At 43.2% G+C, this 14,757-nt stretch overlaps 1 protein-coding gene and 1 pseudogene across 1 annotated transcript in view; one reads left to right on the top strand and one right to left on the bottom strand.

Moving 5' to 3' along the window:
* The window catches only part of FKBP6 (FKBP prolyl isomerase family member 6 (inactive)), a 32,725-nt gene extending 20,262 nt beyond the window's left edge, over nucleotides 1-12,463 (bottom strand). Inside the window, exons 1-5 of the mRNA XM_088796386.1 lie at nucleotides 12,301-12,463; nucleotides 12,090-12,207; nucleotides 11,525-11,614; nucleotides 10,524-10,726; nucleotides 9,232-9,351 (exon numbers count right to left, since the gene is read on the bottom strand). Coding sequence (XP_088652512.1) covers nucleotides 9,232-9,351; nucleotides 10,524-10,726; nucleotides 11,525-11,614; nucleotides 12,090-12,207; nucleotides 12,301-12,357 — 588 coding nt within the window. The 5' untranslated portion in view covers nucleotides 12,358-12,463. The remainder of the gene's footprint in view (nucleotides 1-9,231; nucleotides 9,352-10,523; nucleotides 10,727-11,524; nucleotides 11,615-12,089; nucleotides 12,208-12,300) is intronic.
* On the top strand, nucleotides 1,271-1,611 carry LOC109459984 (V-type proton ATPase subunit G 1 pseudogene; annotated as a pseudogene).
* Nucleotides 12,464-14,757: the final 2,294 nt, after the last annotated feature.

The raw sequence follows: 14,757 nt of genomic DNA, 5'->3' as shown, positions 1-14,757 counted from the left end.
GGTAAAAAAAGAAGTTGGAAAACTGACACTTTCTAACGTCAAAACTCATTACAAAGCTACAGTAACCAAGCCAGCGTGGTACCAGCATAAGGACAGACATATAGATCAATGGAATAGAATTGATAACACAGACTGAAAGTTCAGAAACAAACCTATACATCTATAGTCAACTAATTTTCAACAAGGGTGCCAAGACCATTAAATGGAGAAAGAGTAGCCTTTTCAATAAATGGTGCTGGGACAACTGGATAACAACATGCAAAAGAATGAAGTTGGAGCCCTACCTCAAAATGCATCATAGATCTAAATGTAAGAGCTAAATTATAGGACTCTTAGAAGAAAACATAGGTGTAAATCTTTGTGACCTTGGACTAGGCAGTGGTTTCTTAGATATGATACCAAAAGCACAAATAACCAAAGAATAGATAAATTGGACTTCATCAAAATTAAAAACTTTTGTGCTTCAAAGGACACTATCAAAAAAGTGAAGAAAACGAAGAGGCTGGCTGTTTAAGAAAATCACTATAACCATCAGTTACTGGTTTAAGCTGACAATATGTAACGGTTTACTGCTGTCATTATGCCTGAAGATATTTTATTTTGTATTTTTCAATAAAAAGACATTTGTACATTCCTTATCAAAAAAAAGGACTGAAATAACTCACAGATTGGGGGAAAATACTTGAAAATCCTATTTGGTAAAGGCTTAGTGTACAAGACACATAAAGAACTTTTATAACTCAACAATAAAAAGACAATCCAATTAAAAATGGGCAAAGGATCTAAATAGACATTTCTTTAAAGAAGATATGCAAATGACCAATAAGCACATGAACAGATGTTTAACATCATAAGTCATTAGGGAAATGCAAATCAAAACCACAACGAGATGCCACTTCACACCCACTAGGATGGCTATAATTTTAAAAATAGAATGTAAGTGTTGGTGAGAAACCCTTGTATTATTGGTGAGAATGTGAAATGTTGCAGCCCCTATGGAAAATAACACGGTAGTTTTTCAAAAAGTAAAACATAGAATTAACATATGACTCAGCAATTCCACTCCTAGGTACATACCCAAAGAACTGGAAACATTAAGTCCACACAAAAACTTGTACACAAATGTTCATACCACATTGTTCATAATAGGCAAAAAGTGGAAACCACCCAAATATCTACCAACTGATGAATGGACAAACAAAAGGCAGTAGGATTCACACAAGAGAATATAATATTCAGCCTTAAAAAGGAATGAAGTTTGGATAGCGCCATGGCCAGTCAGTCACAGGGTATCCAATAGCTGCTGCAGGCCCAGAAGTGGGCCACTGAGGTGTCTGAGGCCCGCAAGCGAAAGAAGCAGAGGCTGAAGCAGGCCGAAGAAGAGGCTGAAGTTGAACAGTACCAGCTGCAGAGGGAGGAGTTCAAAGCCAAGGACGCTGCGGCTCTGGGATCCCTCAGCAGTTGCAGCTCTGAAGCGGAGAAGGACACACAAGAGAAGATGACCGTCCTCCAGACCTACTTCCGGTGGAACAGGGATGAAGTCCGGGATGACCTCTTGGCCTTTGCAACATCTAGCCAGAAATCCAGGAAAATTACCACACAAATGGATAGGGGAAGAAGTGCCTGTTCCATGGATTGGCATTTTAGATGACTCCACGGAATACGGAGCTTTTAGCAAAGCTTGAGTTATATTCTTGGGAAAGGCATTCAATTATTTCTGTTTATTATATAGTTGGTCCTTTTACTTTTTGGAAAATAGCAAATCTAGCTTCTTTGTACAAACTTAGAGCTTATCCAAAGATTTCATCTTTTTATCTCATATATCTTAGAAATTTAAGGGTATATACTGTCTGTTTTCCTATGCCTTTTAGCTCAAACAATATACGTGTATCTCAATACTGACTTTTTCTTTCTTAGATGTAATTTAAAAAAACACAACAATTTTTTTTTTAAGAAAGCTTTCTTGAAGGTCAGGGGCTTCATCTATGGAAAAGTAGTAAACAGTTATTTGTAACCTGTGTAAAGCAGCAGCCAGCCTTAAAATAGTCCTTTCTGGCTAAGAGTTAGAACAATGACTACTAGTATAATTGCTCGGGCTGCTTCCAGTACCTCGTAATCAAAATCACTAGATAGGATTCAAGAACTTGTTACATGTTATTACTTGGTGTACTGATGATAGTCATTTAAAAGTAAAGAGTCTTTGTCATGCAAAAAAAAAAGGAATGAAGTTTGGTATATGCTGCAACATGGATGAACCTTGAAAACGTTACGCTAAGTGAAAAAAGCCAGTTACAAAAGAACAAATACTGTATGATTCTACTTATGAGTGTCCATAACAGGCAAGTTCATAGAGACAGATGTAGAACAGAGATTACCAGGAGCTGGGGAAATGGGGGAAGGGGAGTTACGTGATGGGTAAAGAATTTCCATTTGGGATGATGAAAAGTTCTGGAAATGGGTAATAGTGATGGTTGTATAACTTTGTGAATGTACTTAATGCTATTGGATTGTACACCTAAAAATAGTTAAAATGGTAAATGTATTAAAATGGTAAAATATGCATATTTTACCACAGTTTAAAAATGAAGTAAATATTTTTTAAAGGGATGAAGTACTAATACATGCTATAACACAGATGAGCTTGAAAACATTTTGCTAAGTGAAAGAAGACACAAAAGACTACATATTTAATGATTCTATGCACATGTAATGTCCAGAATAGGCAAATCAATAGAAACAGGGAGTAAAATAGGGGTAACCAAGAGGTGTGGGGGGAATGGTAACTGCTAACGGGTATGGGGTTTCTTTTTGGGGTGATGATGTGTTCTGGAATTAGACAGTGGTGACAGTTGCACAACCTTGTGAATATATTAAAAATCACGGAAATATATATATATACACATATATACATATATGTGTATATATATATATATATATATATATATATATATATATATATATATACTTTGAAAGTGTGAAATGAATGCTATGTGAATTACCATATTTTGCTGTGTATAATGCAAACTTTTTTGCCCAAATTTGTGAGGGAAAAATAAGGATGAGCATTATACATGGGTAGTACTAATTCCATATTTATATAAATGTTTTTAATTCTTTATTTATGCTTATGAGTTAAAAGCATAACTCTAGAAATCAATAATGATATCTGTATGTAATACCCTGGAATATGATCATCGGTTTTGTTGAACTTGCAACAACGAAGAGTTCTTGGCCTTCTATGCTGCGTAAATATCATAAATTTGTTACCGGTACATAAAATTTCTTGTACCTTGTATCTGTTCTTGTGTTTTATAATTATTTGTTACATAAAATTTCTTGTACCATAATATGTTAAAAAATAAATGCTAAAATTCCTTTAAAATACAAAAAACAAGTACCTAAAACAAATAAAAATTTGAATTAAAAAATTAAAACGAAAGATTTTTTTTCTCTGAAAGTTTGGGCCAAAATCATGTGCATTATACACAGCAAAATAGGGTATATCTCAACAACAATAGTAAAGAAAAAAAAGTGATGAAGACAAAACCTGAACAGTTGTCAGCATGACTAACAGAGAAGACGCCACTGGAACATGCTAGCAGAATGGAAGAGGTAGAAAATATGTCAGAGAAGATGGTATTTTAGGCAGAAAGTCATGAGCCTTCCTTTGTCTTCCCTTTCCTCTCTAAGTCCTGGGCATTCATGACACAAGTTTCTGTCCACCACCCTCCCACCTTCTAAATTGATTCAGGTCTCGTATCACCAACCTGGATCTCTCACCTGAACGCTGGTCCTGTACCTAAATAGAATCATGAAACAATTTGTCACCTGGAAACAGTCTTCTACAGGCCATGTTTACCTGGCTAGTCTCATTAGTGATCAAAACCGAAGTTAACAAATCTCTTTTTTCCTAGTTTTTCCTTTTTTAAGTATTTCCTAGACCAGAAAGCTTGAAGTAATATCATCCTTTATTTCCTTCATCACTTATACATAAAACTTCAAGTCTAATTGTTCATTTTTCGAAATTATTTCCAGAACTTTTTCTTCTATTAGTACCACTCTAGCTTCTTAAACACACTCCTGGATCCCTGTAACAGGATGGTCAGCTGCAACGTGCCTTGCACAGCACCTAACATGGGACAGATATTTGTTCATGAAAGTCTGTCCCTTCAACACGTGCTGCCTAAGTGGTGTGTGGTTAAGTGTTTAACAACCAGCTCATGTGGGAGGAGCGGCCCTCTAGTGTTTGCCTATTCCTGTGGTGTAATTATTTCCACCATGGCTGATTTCAAGCTACCGAAGTAACATCAACTAGCTTGCAGAAATTCCGGACATTTTTCCAGCTGGGTCTCGTGAGCTCCAGCACACCAGCACCTGCGTGCTGCGGACTCCCACCTCTTCCCCAAGCGTTACTTTATCAACTCACTCTCCCTCAGTGGTTCCCTTCCATCCTCTTCATCGAGTCCAAATCCATCCATACTCATTTAAGCATCTTCCTGAATCTGATCACCTCACCTCTATTTCCCTGCTCTTCTTCAAATGTAGCCTGTCTTTTAGACTAGGTATCCAGCAACTGTCCCTTGAGTAGGCTCTGTTCATTTCTATACCTTTGCTCATTCTTTTCTCCTGCCCAGAGTTAATCTCTCCTCCTCTGTTTCTCTGCCATTTCATCCCTCTAGATTCAGCTAAAGTGCCATTTCCTCCAAGAAGCCACTGCCAGATGTTCTAGCCTACAAAAATTTTCCTCTTCCCTGAAAAGCTACAGTATTAGGTACCATAGCTAGATTAAAATTCTTTGAGAGCAAAAACCCCACCTGATATTTCAGTGTCCCACACAAGGCTGAGCAAAAAGCTGGAAACGCAGTGGTGCTCAATACATGTCAAACTGCTGCTAGCATATTTCTAACAGGAACAGGTATGCAGAGCTTCTGGCTGAGAGAGGCCAACTTCACACACATCCTCTACTCAATCCTGCCCTAAGGAGTAGAAAGGCACAGTCCAACAAGAACGAGGAACAGGAAGAGGATCAGTGACAAAGTTGACGTGTCAGAGTGGATGGCAGTGTTGTGACCGACTTGGCAGACAGGAGAGACACAAAGGGCTAGCCTGCAGCTCAGAGTCCTGAGAGCCCTGGGAAGTGGCAGAACTAGGAATGTGAGCCATCGGAGTGTGGAAGTGGGGCTGGATAAAGAAGGACAGGTGGAACGTTCCCTCCCACTCTCTGACCCGGTCCCTATGGGTCCAGATGCCCACCCCTGCCCATCACCTCAGGAATCAGGAGCATCTCTTTTCTACAGAAATGGAACTGAAGAGACTCTTGATTCAGGCACAGCAGATAGAGCAGAGGGCAGGTATGCTGATATACTGATAACAGGAGTATTAGAGGGCAGTCTCAGTAATAGCCAGTGAAGCCCTCTCTCCTCTTTCCCTGTTCAGTTCTCAGGACGCTGGTAGCTGTGCACTTACACTGGGCAGGAGATGGAGATCTGAATGGTCCCTGAGGAAACACCTGCACACTGATATGGGGGAGTCGATCTCATCAGAATACAGTCTGTCCACCAAGCACTTGGGAGTTTCCAATCAGTTTTTTTTAATTAAATCTATTGGGGTGATATTGGTTAATAAAATTATATAGGTTTAAAGTGTACAATTCTATAATACATCATCTGTATATCTCATTGTGTGTTCACCACCATATATTTGACCCCCTTTACCCTTTTCAACCTCTCCTGCATCCTTTTTCTGGTAACCACTAAACTGTTGTCTGTGTCTATGATTCTTTGTTTGTCTTGTTTGTTGCTTTCAGTTTTATATCCCGCATATGAGTGAAATCATAGATGGATCTTGAGATCATCATGCTAAGTGAAATAAATCAGACAGAAAAAGTCCAATCGGCATTTGATCCCTCTTTCAAACCCTAATGAACAGCCTCTGTGGGAGAGGGGGCCTCTTGTCTCCCAGTAACTGTTTCTCCTTCTTCCACAGTAACAGGATGTTTTTGCTGGGAATATGTACAATCAGAATATAGATATTTGCTGGCCTTCCTTATAGCTGGTTATGGCCAGGAGAATAGGTTCTGGAAAACGTAACTCAGTACAACTGTCACAGCTACGTGCCCTCAGCCCTCTTTTTCCTCCGCTGCCTACAAATTAGAGGCCACCATCCTGGGCCACAGGGCCCAGAGTCCCAACCTAGAGATGGGCAGACAGTGAGATGGGAGAAGCCTGGGTACCTGAGAACACTGGGGAGCATAGGTACCAACAAGTCCTGGCTTGCACACCTCGAGCCTTTCACACTGGTAGGAAATCTCTATCTTTAGGTCACTTGTTATGAGTCTATGTGATTTACAGTCAAACCTAACGCAAATGGACATAGTCTCCAGTGGACAGAAAACCAAACAAGCAGAAAAAGAACTGAGATTTTTTTTAAAAACTCAGATGAAAAGAGAAGAAAACTTAAAAATTATAATAAATAGTCTAAAGAGATGAAAGAAAATGTATGCACAAAAGAAGAACAGAATGCTGGAAAAGGAAGCAGAACAAAGAGCTCTTGGAAGTCAAGAAAAGCTCCCACACAGTGAAACAAAAAAGAAGAAAAGATGAAAATTGGGAGAAAGAAAATAAAATTGGAAACCTAGAAGCTCAATCAGGAGGTCTGATAGTCAATTAACAAGGACACTTGTGTCATTAGGGAGACCACCTCAGGGATGATGTAGATGCCTGATCACTGCACTGTACACCTGAAGCTAGAGCTGAACAATAATGAATGTCAACTACAATTATATATATATGGTTACAAGAAGCAGAGCACAGCATTAGGAAGAGAGAGAGTGGAAATGTAACAGCTGTATGCCATGTCAGAGGGGTAGTAGATTAGGGGAGGGAGGTTATCACTGTGTGAGGGGCATAAATGATAAATGTCTAACTATTACATTGTTTTGTACACCTGAAACAAATTAAAAAAAATAAGGTCCAGAAAAAGAGAGAAGACAGAAACTAGAATAAATTATCAAAGCAAGAGCTCAAGAACGTTTCCCAGAGCTGAGGAAAAATTTCCTAAATGAAATGATACACCAAGCGCTCAACAAAACAAATTTAAATATATATACACACACAGGCACATCACTGTAAAATTTAAGAACAGAAAAAAAAAGATCCTTAAGTCTCTTTAAGGAAAAAAAATGGGTCACATATAAAGAAATAGGAACCTAACTGGTATCAGACTTACTACGTAATTCTAAAAGCTAGAACAATAGTGTTCAAAATCCGAGGGGTGCTGACTTAAATTCTGCATCCTAGAATTCTATACTCAGTTATCCTACCTGCAAGCGTGAAGTATAAAGTATATTTTCAGACATGCAAGGATGTGCTCCATCAAAACAAGGGAGTAAACTGAGAAAAACAACAGGAAATCCACAAAACAATCCCAGGCAGCCCCGGGACGAGAGCTGCGCAGCAGGCCCAGGGAGCTTCAGTCTGACTCAGTGCTCCAGGGGCGATGTCCCGAGAAAATATGGAACTGCTGGATGAGAGGCTTGATCACATGGAACATACTGCTGAAAGGGGCTTTCTACTGCCGTGAGAAGGCTTAGAAATGAACAGTGATAGGCATAGAGAAAACTAGGCAAAAAAGAGGCAATTCGAGGAGCAAAAAGGGGCAGCTGCACCAGGAAGGGGACGGAAGCGCAGAGAAAGGCTTGGCTCAGCAGACATGTTATGAGGTAACCTCAATAATGTAAAACTGAATACTGGGTTTCAAAATTATGATAGCGCTGGGAAAGCAGGAGAAGGAAGAGCAATAGTGAGAACTAAAGCCTCCCTTTCTGTAATGAGAAATTTTAAAATGTCAAAAAAGAACAACTACAGTATGTCACTTATAAATGCAAAGTACCAGAAAAACAGCAGATATAATGAAAAAGTGACTGCACCAGGGGATCGGACCTAGGAAATAGGACTAAGTGATGGAAGGAGTGGTCTGTTTTTTAGGAAAAAATTTTTTCAAATGAGCACGCTCTCAAGAATCTTTACAGATAGTATCCATGATTCAACCTAACCATGAGTCAAAATCTGTACCTTCCAAGTTCAAGAACCTGGCTGTCAGCATTCCAAAAGACAGGTACCTGCACGCTCTTCACGTTGCTCTCTGAAGCATATTCATAGAAACGAAATGCTGACAGGTACTGTTAGCTGCTTATTCTATATCTATTCCCTTCCTCTTCTCCTAACCACTTCTATTCCATTCAAAGCAGCAATGTACTAATTTAACAAGTACACTTCCCAGCCTCCTCTACAGCTAACATGGCCAATGAAATAGAAAGGGAAGCCATAAACACAGCAGACTCTTCTCCCCTCCCTTCTGCCTGCCCAGATGATTATGTGATGCTACAAGTTGGATGACCATCTGAGGGATGGAGGGTGGGAACAAGGACACAATTAAGGGTAGCTGAGCAGAAAGAAGGCACCTGGATGTCTGGTGGCTTTGTGGAATTGCTATCCCAGCCTTGGACTGCCTCCCCTTTTATGTGAGGAAAAATTAAATCTCTAGTTTACTTAGAGAACTGTTTTTCAGGATTCTGTTGCTTGCAGCTGAAGGCAAATCCTGAATGATTTAGGCTGAGTATGTAAGTGAGGCGTAAACTCAGAATACCCCTAGACTCTCAACTCTGTCCTGTGTCTAAGGCAGAGTCTGGCACACAGGAAGTGCTCATAATACCTGCTGAACAAGTTACAAAGCACAGTGAATTCCTGTTAGCATAACCTGCACAAAAAGCCAAATCACAACCAGAAGCTTGTGAGAAGGGAGTCAACTCAGAGTTAAATGACTGTCAGACAGAAAATGAAGACAGCAAATTTTAGAGTAGTGGAAAAATCAGTTGGTAAAGGGCCTAATACTAAACTGAGAGTTTAAAAAAAACAAACTTTTAACTGAAATACACACACACACACACACACACACACACACAAAGCTAAGTACAAAAATAAGAATATAGCTCGATGAATTTTCACAGCCTGAACACACCCACGTCACCAGTGTCCAGCAGCAGACACGGAACATTACCAGGCTCTCCCCAAATCCCCTGTCCCCTCTCCCAGTCACCAGCCAGCTGCGACGAGGGCGTTTAAGGACATTTTTCTTAGCGGCTGCAAATGGAGAGTAAGGAAAAAGACAAGGTCTATGTCTTTTAAACAAGGAATTTTTCAGGGTGTGCACATACTTCGAAAGCATTCTTACCCGTTTATATCTCACTTTGGCATCATAGAAACGATTTTGGCGGAAGAGGTAGTTGCCAAACTCCCGTTCAGTAGCTGCCACTTTCAGGACCTTCTGAAGTGGAAACTGATCTTGTTGCACCTGAAGACCAAAGAGAAGGACACCCCGCAAGGAAACTGAGAGCCACGATGCAAGTGTGATTACAGCTGCTGGTTTTTCTCCTTCAGACTGGGAACTTCTGTTTGCTGCCATTCGTGTGCTAAGCCCTGGGCTAGGTGCCTCTGCAGAGGTCACCTCTGTGAATCTCAACAGGAGCCAGGGCAGGTCTCACTGCCCCTACTTTACAGGTTAGAGCCAAAAGGAGGTCTGCTTCTGCAGTCCTCCCAGAGATGCTTCCAAAAGCAGCAGTTTCTATGGAATTAGAAACTGATGGAACTGTCAGGCACAGAAATCAGGACTCACACCAACCACTAATCCACCAGCCATTTAACAGGTCTTGGTCTGCCCAGAGCCCCACTGGTCTTTATGGCCATAATGCTCTACCTGGGTACATATCAGAATTATCCAAAGAGCCTCTTTTTAAATAGAGATGTCCTAGCCACTCTACCAGAGATTCTATACCAGTACACCAGTGGTGGGACCCAGAATCTGCAAGAACCTCTGTTTTGTGTAAAGATGATAAAAGGTCCCTCACTTGGGGTGCTGACAGTTCAGCTGGGGAGACATCATACGATGTAAACTTGGGGTGGATATACACAGGTCAGTGTGAGTTAGCAGGACAAAAAGTGCAGAGGCCCTTTCTCTCCGCGATGGGTTCAATAAAGGCAACAAACAAACAGCAACATTTGAGTTATGAAGACAGAGGCCATATGTCCCAATTTGCCTGCGATTAGCCCAGTTTACACCTGATGTCCTGGTATCCCATCCAGTTAACAGTATGTTTTACTCTCAAGTGACAACAAATTATATGGTCACCCTAGTTACAAGCTACCAATGCTTGACTTGCTGGAAACCAAATTTAACTTTGAGCAGCAAAAATTCACTGACTTGCAGGAAGAAGTAGGCAAAGGGTGACTGAAAGATCACCTGGTCCGTAACAAAACCACGGCCTGACCTTGGCCTAGCACAGTTACCCACACACAAGAGCCATTATGAAGATGGACAGTCCCAGAAGTGGGGGGGACCCCACACGACTACACAGGAGCCCAGGGATGGCACTGGGCCAGAGGGTCATCAGCAGGGCAGGATAATTACCAAAACCACAAACCCAACCCGCTTTCTATAAGTGCTGTTATCTGTGCTCCAGAACTTACAGCTGAGAGGGCACAAAACTTGTCCGACTCAGCAGAATCCAGGAAGTCAAGAAGCTCAATCTCAAACAGAACAGTGGTGTTTGGGGGGATCAAGGGCGGACAGCCCAGTTTTCCATAGGCATAGGTCGGTTTGAACAGAAACCTGGCCACCTCTCCCCTCCGCATGCTCAGAAGGCCCAGCTCCATGCCCCAAAGTGTAATATCTGGAAGAAGGGACAAAGAACTTGGTTGAAATTTGCCCAGTATCCTGTTGCAATGCTATCAATTTCTTCCTCCTCCAAGTCTCTCCACATAATATTCCAAGCCTTCTGCATTGTGGTCCCAACTCATTTTTCAGCCTTGTTTCCCACTACCACCACCATTCCTTTAACTTCTCTAGGCTTGGTAGCATTCTGGCCTCTACCTCTTTGTCCACACAGTTCTTTCTTCCCGCAACGTCTTCCTCCTCACTCTATGCCCAGGTTCAGCCCTGATTAAAATCTTATTCACACTTCAGGGCTCGTTTCACATGCCCCTTCTTCCATGAAGCCTTCCCTGATCTTCCCAGCTGGAATTAATGGTGTCGTCATTAAGAATCCTACAACACTGCCTTATACCTCCCAGGAATTTATCCGATTCTGCCAGGTTAGTTGTCTGAATGTGGGTCAATCTCCTCCACCACACTGGTCAAGATGTTCTAATCATCTGGATACATCCTCTCTTTTCACCATGGATTGTGGGCGGTAAGCTTTCAATAGATGTTTACTCAATAAACGAACAAATAAAAACACAATGCCCAATGGTTAAGTCAGGATACAAAGAACCTTGCCATGTAGGACATCTCCCAAATACCAAGGTCTCAAGGAGGAATGTGGGAGAGAATGTGGCTGGTTTAGCAAAACCCAGCCTCAGAAAAAACTGACTCAAAGAATCTGTGTTCTGGACAGTTTTCCAGTCTTAGGGCATTGTCCCTCATCAATTCCCCCAAACAAGCCCTTTTCCAGCTCCTAATCTGAACTTACCCTCTCCAAGTTTCATTAGCCGAGGAGTTTTCCTAAAGCAATTAGAATCAAAAGGCTTGTCCATGTGCTCCAGGTATCCAGAATATTTCACTAGGCCACAGAAAACAGACATAGGGTGAGAAAAATGGACCAAGAATAACTTCACCTCTAACAACATCAGGTCTCTTTAATTATTACACAAAAACTATAGAATTAGATGCACTTCTTCCGCTCCATTCCCTGGGTGATAGGAACAAATCTCTGCTTAACATTTGGATGCCTGCCCTTTGGCTCTGGGGTTTAGGAGCTTGGCTGGTGGGCCTGGGAGTGTTCCTTGCTCACAGTGGGGTCATGCAAAGGGGATACGGGTTTCCTAGCTTTCCCTTAAAATTCCAATTCTATCAAAGCATGTTCTACCTGATAAAAATGCTAGTTTTTTTTTTTTTTTTTTTTTTTTTTTTTAACATATCCTCTCCTCTCCTCTCCCCCAAAGTAAAGTGTAGTAAAACGCTTGCTACCCTCGTAACCACCAGTCCTCACATCGCCAGCTTCCCGAGGACAGATGGCACTGAGTCACGGGCAATACCTAGCACCGAAGCATCCGGTGTCACCAGCTCGCCAGCGCCTTCTCGGACAACGTCCTTCAGCACGCCCCGGTCCCCGGAAATGTCCAGCATCCACTGACTTAACCTTTGGTACGGAGACTTGTGGGGAACGAAACACAGACCTCAGAGCCCTCAGATTGCATCCCGACTCCGCCACCCCGGCTCCGGACTCACCAGCGCCAGGGCCCTCACCTGGCCCGGGGCGCCGTCTCCTCGTGGGACTCCCGGGGTCGGAGCGCTCCCCACCATGTCCGCGCAGATGAACCCTAAGCCTCACCGCCCTCCGCCTGTCAGCAACTCCGGGGATTCCCGAAGGCTGCGACCCAACCGCCCCCTTTTACCCGGCCTTCCTCCTCTGCCGGCGGCGGCATTCCGTTCAGCGGGCGCGAGGAGAAGCTCATCCCTTGGTTCCAACCGCGGCAAACGGCCCTCAGGCCCACAGAAGGTGCGGCGGCGCACGTGACAGGGGCGTGCGTTGCACGCTGGGGCACGTGGCGGGGACACAGAGAACGTGGTGCAGCGTGTGGTGACGTAGGTGGTGGAAGGCGTGAGGGGCGGACAAGCTGGGGGTGAGGAGTAGCTGTGGGGCCTGTGATTGGGGGAGGGGCACGCGGTGGGGCACGTGGCCAGAGCACGCAGGTGGGGACAGGATCCAGAATGGCCTGCTGCTGGGAGGGTCTGGCCTGGCAGTAGTGGGTTATTGCCACCTTCCTTCCTTCTCCTTTACTGTTACCAGTTTAGGCCGATATAGGCTTTTAAAGTCAAACTGATCAGCTCCTGAGAAAACAAGGTGATATCTCTCACTTTCCCTTCACAAAATCTGCTGCACCTGCGCCTGGCCTCCTAGTGCAAAGGAAGAATGGCCCTTTATCCCAGCGCCTTCCGGCGTGTTCCCTGGGGCTTACTCCCTGGGTCCTTGCGCTCTTGCCTGCTCAAGGACTTTGGGTACCCCCCTCTCTCCTGCACTAATCTTGCCTTGACCACTGGATCATTTCCTTCAGCTCATATGTGTCTGAAAAATCTCCTACCATGAAACAAACAAGCCTCCCTGGGAATTACTTCGTAGGTTGTGTAGATGCCTGACCACTGCTAGTGCAAAACAATATTGAATATCAACTATGATTATATATACCATATATATACAGAGGGTGCCAAAAAATCTATACACATTTGTTTGGACAGAGTCCCAGAGAGCAGTTTCCAGGCTCTCGGCCTCACGTGGAAAGGTGCTGGCTCAGTTATTACATGGCCATCAGCTGTGATCAGGTGGCCATCCGCTGTTACCGGTTAGCCATTGGCCACTGATATAACTGCCATGGCTAAGCTAGTAAGGGCAGATTGCAGCTAGCAAGTGGGGTGGGTTGGTTGGTTGGTAGAGAAGCACAGATGGTGAATTGTAGATCGTGTGGATCCTACTTCCTGTGTCTCGCCAGCAACACTGGGGTGCAGGAAGACCCCATGTTGGGGTACTGGCAGATGTTTGCTTCCTGTATCTCCAACCCAGCCACCAGCGAGAATATAGTGGTATGAACCCCCTACCCATGGCTCTGTTGTTGTTCCTGTTTGGCCTCACCATACTCTGTGTCCACCTGCCGGGAGCGGGAGTGGGACCAGAGACCCTGCATGACAACATTTTAAGAAGGGAAAACTGTATTAAAATTGTAATACTCAATATATACCGATAACAAAAGATGAATACAAGTCATGTTTGACTTCTGCAATTACAAGAGGTGCTCAAAGTGGTTACCATCAGTGTCCAGATGCTTCTGACTGTGGTGAACTACTGCTTGAGCAACGTTGACCAAAGTGGCCTCTTGTGTACATTTTTTTTGGCACCCCCGGTATATACGATGTAAAGTACAGCATAGGGAATATAGTCGATGGTATTGTAACAGCTATGTAGGATGTCAGAGGGGTAGTAGACTTGGGGGGTTATCACTTTGTGAGGGGGGTAAATGTCTAATCATTATGTTGTTTTGTACACCTGAAACTAATTTAAAAATAAAAGAATTAAAACAAATGAACCTCCCTTTGTCCCACATCTCCCTCCTGTTACAGGTGGCCCCACTCCTACTCTTCACAGAAAAGCTCAAAAGAGTTGCTGCAAAGGCTTTTTCATCTACTCTGTTTCCACTTCCTCACCCTCCATTTTCTCTTCAACCCACTTTAATATATCACTTTCCCCTGCTCTAGGCCACCTAGACAGCTCTTGTTGCCAAATCCGTCAGACACACCTCTTTGTCCTCAGATTACTGGACTCTTGTCAGCATTTGACAAAGTTGACCTCTCCGACCTTTAAATGCTCCCTTCTCTTGGCATCTGTATTCATTTTCTGTCACTACCACGACAGATTACCACAAACCTAGCTATTTATCCTCTCACAGTTTTGTAGGTTAGCAGTGACATTGGGCTCACTGGGCTGAAATCAAAGCATCAGCCTGACTGAAAGCTTGGGGGGAAAACCCACTTCAGAGCTCATTCAGATTGTTGGCAAATCCAGATCCTTGCAGCTGTAAGCCTGAGGTCCCCACGTCCTTGTTGGCTGTCAGCTGGGGGCCACCTTAGCTCTTCGGGGCCTCTTTCCAGTCCTTGCACATGGGCCCCGACATGTCAGTCAGCAACAACGTGCTGAATCCTTCCCTTGCTTGG

This window comes from Rhinolophus sinicus, chromosome 3 (genome assembly GCF_057876585.1).
Source record: "Rhinolophus sinicus isolate RSI-liver-muscle chromosome 3, RSI-T2T, whole genome shotgun sequence".
Lineage (NCBI taxonomy): Eukaryota > Metazoa > Chordata > Mammalia > Chiroptera > Rhinolophidae > Rhinolophus > Rhinolophus sinicus.
This window is presented reverse-complemented; position numbering and strand designations above follow the sequence as displayed.